Below are 5,501 nucleotides of genomic sequence, written 5' to 3'. Positions count from 1 at the left end.
TAGGGAAAAAAAATGTTCTCAAAGGCAATGACCACTACAGATATGTTTTTCACTATTGTAACACACCATAGGGAAAACAGCAGCCTCTTAAGTAATTGGATTCTACATTATACAATAATTAAACACCCTTCACATAGGAAAATGTCCTCTATTTCTAAATCTACCTAATAATCACTTTTCCCTATTCAACATCTTTCCCATGACTGTATGTATAAATGCTAAGAAAAATGCCTTAGCTACAATTCAGTTGGTTATGAGTAGATTTTAATATCTAATTAAGATGGGTCATTATTTCAAAGAGACACCACTGCAGATTAACTGAATGATACAATATATGGCATTGACTCAACTGGCAGCAGTATTTTCTTTGGGTCTAGAACCAGGTAATATCCTACGCAAGAGTTAAAACGCTTTGATGAACCCTGTCATCTCAAAGAATGTCTTTTGTTAATGCAACAGAGATGCTTGCCAGGGTTTTCTTATCACCAGAATCAGTGCCGCTAAAGGTGCTATATTTCAGATGTGACCTAACACTCGGGTTCTATTTTTGTTCACTGTGGAGCCCTTTTTACAAGAAAGAAGGTAATAGCTCTGCAGACTTGGCCACCTAACCTTTTATTACTATTGCTGTTGAAGAGTTTCCTTCTTTCCTGTCATGCCATATTGCTGAGCTCAGTTCAGGGGTACTCACATTTCTTTACTCACTCCCCATCAGCAGTGTCCATATAATTCCTATATATAGGGTTTGATCCTGAAGGTCCTACTCATAGATGTAAATGTATGTGTGTGTCTGATGAGACTGGTACCGTCTAATAAGCTTGTGAAACACACAGACATTATGGAACTGTAACATATTATTATAAAACATTTACATACTCAAAGACTGCAAAACAATAGGGTTTCCTTACTATAACATATTTCCCTCCCACACTTGCAAGCAAAGCAAATTAACATATCAGCATACATCATACTTTTAATCTAACATCAGCTCTTTAATACAGTTTATAAAACACAACAAAAGTAAGTAGTCAATCTTAGCAGTAAGTTAGAACAAGTACAAAGTAAGTTCCTTACTAAAACCATCTGACATATGGATTGACTTTTCAAATAATTAAAGGCTTAATATGTTTGCCATTTACAAATTAAAATTAACTAACATGATAGGCTATAAACCTGGAACTTGATCTTCCACTGGTGAAATAAAAGGGAAATTCCTTCCACTTTTGAGCTGAGAATGTCAAAACCAAGGCTCTGAATGGGCAAGGCCTTAGAGATATTACTGTATTCAGTATGTTACCATTATTCCCTGTTAACCAGAGCTCCAGTTTCTAAAACCCAAGAAATGAGAATGGATGGATCTTCAGTTTGTACACTGTAAAGCACTGGTTCATCAGGGAAGTGGATTAAGTACAGTAACCCCCAATTTTCTATCAGAGTAACAGCGTGGTACATGACGGTGCAGCAGCCATGCAGCTCCTCCCCTTGACCCAGAAGCTTCCAGATGCTTCTGTTTTCCAAGTTAATAGCTATTGAGATGATTACCTTAAGTATTTGAACATCTTAAAGGTTATAGTAAAATGGTGTTTATTTTATTCTTAAAAATCTTCCACACAACACACCTGTTAAAGCAGAAAATATTTGCACGTTCTGTAATAAACTCAAGCTAGGCTATGGAAGAGATGTGTTTACAGCCCCTTTCATGTGTCAATAAATGTACAATCACTACTCAAAAGCAAAGTTTCTGAACTGATAGTACTTACAAATGGTCATATTCATCTGAGATCAAGAACTGCTTTTTATTTAACTTCAAACATTTAATCTAGTACCTCTTCCTCACCTTCCTGTTCCACTTTTTAAGTTTAAAGCCTGATGCAGCCCCATTGAAACTGAAGGGAGTTTTGCAATTAATGTCCTGAACCTCAACCCTATTACTCTAACAACTGTTGTCCTCATTTTCCTCCAGTTTATGTCCAACCTCTATGTCCTTATACTTCTGTTTCTTCATGCGGGTAGTGCTGGTTTTGGCTGGGGTAGAGTTAGTTCTCTTCACAGTAGCTAGCATGGGGCTGTGTTTTGGATTTGTGCTGGAAACAGTGTTGATAACACAGGGATGTTTTCGTTACTGCTGAGCAGTGCTCACACAGAGCCAAGGCCTTTTCTGCTCCTCATCCCACCCCACCAGCAAGCAGGCTGGGGGTGCACAAGAAGTTGGGAGGGGACACAGCCAGGACAGCTGACCCCCACTGACCAAAGGGATATTCCACACCGTATGACGTCATGCTCAGCATATACAGCTGGGGGAAGAAGAAGGAAGGGGGGGACATTTGGAGTGATGACGTTTGCCTTCCCAAGTAACCGTTACACATGATGGAGCCCTGCTTTCCTGGGGATGGCTGCGCCCCTGCCTGCCCATGGGAACTGGTGAATGAATTCCTTGTTTTGCTTTGCTTGCGCGGCTTTTGCTTTACCTATTAAACTGTCTTTATCTCAACCCAAGAGTTTTCTCACTTTTACTCTTCTGATTCCCTCCCCCATCCCACCAGGGGGGAGCGAGCGAGTGGCTGTGTGGTGCGTAGTTGCCGGCTGGGGTTAAACCACGACAGGATATCACCTACATTTGCCTCTGCCTGCTATTTCCTCTGCATTGTCATTTCTCTCTTTAAAAAAAGCTTAACGAAAGTGAAAGTATACGGGGGTTTGAATAATCTTGTGATGTGAGGATAGGGGAGGAGAGTAGACCAATGGTTTTCAATCCATTTTTGGACTCTCAGAGCTCTACAACGTTTTCCTTTAGCATCCAGCAACAAATTTAAATCTACTGACAATACGGTGGTTGGGGATTTTGTTATTAATCAACTGACACGGGCCTCTGAAAAACATTCTGTGGAGTCCCAGAGGCTCCTGTATCAAAGGTTAAAGACTGCTGAACTAGACCTTGAGTTATGTAAGGGACTTCTCTGTAATTCTGTGATGCACCCATCTTACGTTAAGTAATTTTACTGTTTACGTGTTCAGCAACATCATAAAGCACTAAATCACAAGGAACTTTGTATTTCCACACTGATGCCTAAATTCAAAATTTTCTATTATAAATAAGCTAACAATTATTTATTTGTAACAAACAAAAATCTTTCCTAAAAACCCACATGCATGAAATTTACATTTCAAAGAAATTTCAAGCAATTCCTAATAAATCCTGTTTAGAATAATGCTTTTAAGAAACTTACTTGTACAAAAAAAAACCAACTTATAAAATAATTCTCAACTAAATGCAGAATCTTGATTATCCCAACTCCAGCTCCTAATAACCTCAAGCCATAAAAAAGCCTCAACATAAAGAATGAGGTTCATTTCTATGTTCCAGAACAAGAAAAAAAATAAATATTGCTAGCACTTGCATATGGCTGAGCCTATGCCTTTAAACAAGATATGGGACAACCTCTGCTGGGGGCTGTACTTGTGTTGTAGACTCCATGTTCAACACAGTTACTATACAATTTGAATCACTGGGTTTGGGTTATAGGCACAGTTGAGGGCAGTTTTCAGTTCTTTAAAGAATAAACTCTTGGAAAACATTCAGGATTTATCAAAGCAAATTCAAGATCTTCTCGGTAAGATCACTGGCCAAAAACTTTAGGCACTTATTAAAAATACCTCTGAAAAGAGTCAGCTAGAAAACACCACTTTATATTATTTTAATTTATTCTTTTAAAGGCAGGCAGCATAAGCATTCAGCGGGCAGAGAGCAAAACCCTTATCTACCTCCTGACAAGCTGATGCCTTCACCACCAGACTACAGCTGTTTCCTCTCTACCTTTTTTTGTATTCCCTTCTCTCAGATTCAATAGGAGAAATGTAAGATAGCTCCCATCTCAGCCTTCCTAGAAGACTAGTTCAAGAGAAACGAAGGTCTAGCGTGAAACGATAGCAGCAGATGCATAACTGCTCAGCCTGTCTCACATAACTTGCAAGCCTAAATGCCAAGCCAGACAACACTAATAACAAAGTTATAGCTTCTTAGACCTCCAAGTAAATCTGTACTCTGTCACAGCACCTTACAGGGAGCGAATGGTTCCTTTCAAACTAACCCTAGATTTCACACCTCCTTCCTGAAAAGGCATTGTAACTACCAGAAAAGCACCTCCCAAACTCTCCATGAAACCATAATAAAGCAGCCTACAGAAGCATATTAAACAAAGTTTTCAGCAGAACTACATTTTAAACAACAGTGACTTGTGGTGGTTCTCAAGATCTACTGGCTTATGCTATCATTCAAAATTATACACAAAGGAGTAGTGTGTACAAAAGCGATGATTTAGACACCTTAAGCTAAAGTAATTTCAGGCTCTGAACTCCAGTATCAAATGAATACCTGAATCGGGGATGCCGTCAGATGCCCAAATCCAAAACAAATAAAGCAATTTCTCATGTCTCACGTTAAGTACTCTTTTATCAGCTACCGTGGGAGTTTCCCCTCTCTGCACAATGCCTAAAGCAAACTCTACTTTTAGCATTTCACTTCCCCCCATGTATAATTCACAGAGGTTACACACCAGAGTCCCTTTGTACATGTGGATCCCAAACTTTATTACTATCTGAAAACCATCGTGAACCCTTGTGGAATTAAAAATAAAAGCAGCAGCTTTGCCTATTCCAAACACTTGGCCCTACAGCCATTTGATGTACTGATCTTGAAGGAAGTCAGATAAAGGAAAAGTTAATTTTTTTCTTATTTAGCATATTCATGACTACAGGTAAGATCACACAAATTTATCTTCAAGTTTTTAATTTACAGAAAAGATCCAGTAAGCAAGTGATAAACAACAGGAGAAAGTGTTTATAACTATCTCACTGCTGAAAAACAGCACTATCAAGTGGCAGCGATGAAAGTCTTTTAACAAGATTATTATTGCCAACAATATGACAAATTAAGTCTCCCGAACCACAAAATGGTAGTAAGACAAAAAATAATCTAGCTAGTATGTCAGCTCCAGATATATTGGAAATGCTTAAATACACACGAACCTAGTAAAATTCAGTCCCGAAAAGGTATCTTAACTGTGAGGGGTTGGGTATTCTTTTTGGATAAGGAACTCACTTACCCAGATTTCAAGTCTGTAATCCGTAAACAATTAGTAGCATCCAGTCCTACTTTTCCATTTCTGACCACACTGGAAATGAAGGGTGAGAGCGCTGGAGAAATTCTGTTCAAGGCAACTTCAGGTGACATTTTAGTATGTTCCTCTTTCCTTTTGTCTTGAGCTGCACAGGGATGGCGGGGGGGGGGAATCAAAAAACATCCAACTTATTTGACGTAAATTCACATGCATGCTGCGAACATCAAAGGAAAAAAGCTAAGCACGCAAACGATCAGGAATGTAGAGTAACTGAAGTGTGCACAGGTTTATAAAGAAAAAATAAACACAGGTAATTTTTTCTCTCCTACCTCTGCAACATTCAGTGAAGCCCGTTTATTCAATGTCAACATAAAAACATGTCCT

The 5,501-nt window shown here is 38.8% G+C and overlaps 1 protein-coding gene across 1 annotated transcript in view; it reads right to left on the bottom strand.

The window, feature by feature from the left end:
- BRE (brain and reproductive organ-expressed (TNFRSF1A modulator)) overlaps positions 1-5,501 on the bottom strand; it is a 173,100-nt gene extending 167,599 nt beyond the window's left edge. Inside the window, exons 1-2 of the mRNA XM_009320906.1 lie at positions 5,447-5,501; positions 5,103-5,262 (exon numbers count right to left, since the gene is read on the bottom strand). Coding sequence (XP_009319181.1) covers positions 5,103-5,230 — 128 coding nt within the window. The 5' untranslated portion in view covers positions 5,231-5,262; positions 5,447-5,501. The remainder of the gene's footprint in view (positions 1-5,102; positions 5,263-5,446) is intronic.

The sequence above is a fragment of the Pygoscelis adeliae genome, unplaced genomic scaffold (assembly GCF_000699105.1).
Source record: "Pygoscelis adeliae isolate BGI_AS28 unplaced genomic scaffold, ASM69910v1 Scaffold233, whole genome shotgun sequence".
Taxonomy (NCBI): domain Eukaryota; kingdom Metazoa; phylum Chordata; class Aves; order Sphenisciformes; family Spheniscidae; genus Pygoscelis; species Pygoscelis adeliae.
The sequence above is the reverse complement of the archived record's forward strand: the minus strand, read 5'-3'. Positions and strand labels throughout refer to the sequence as shown.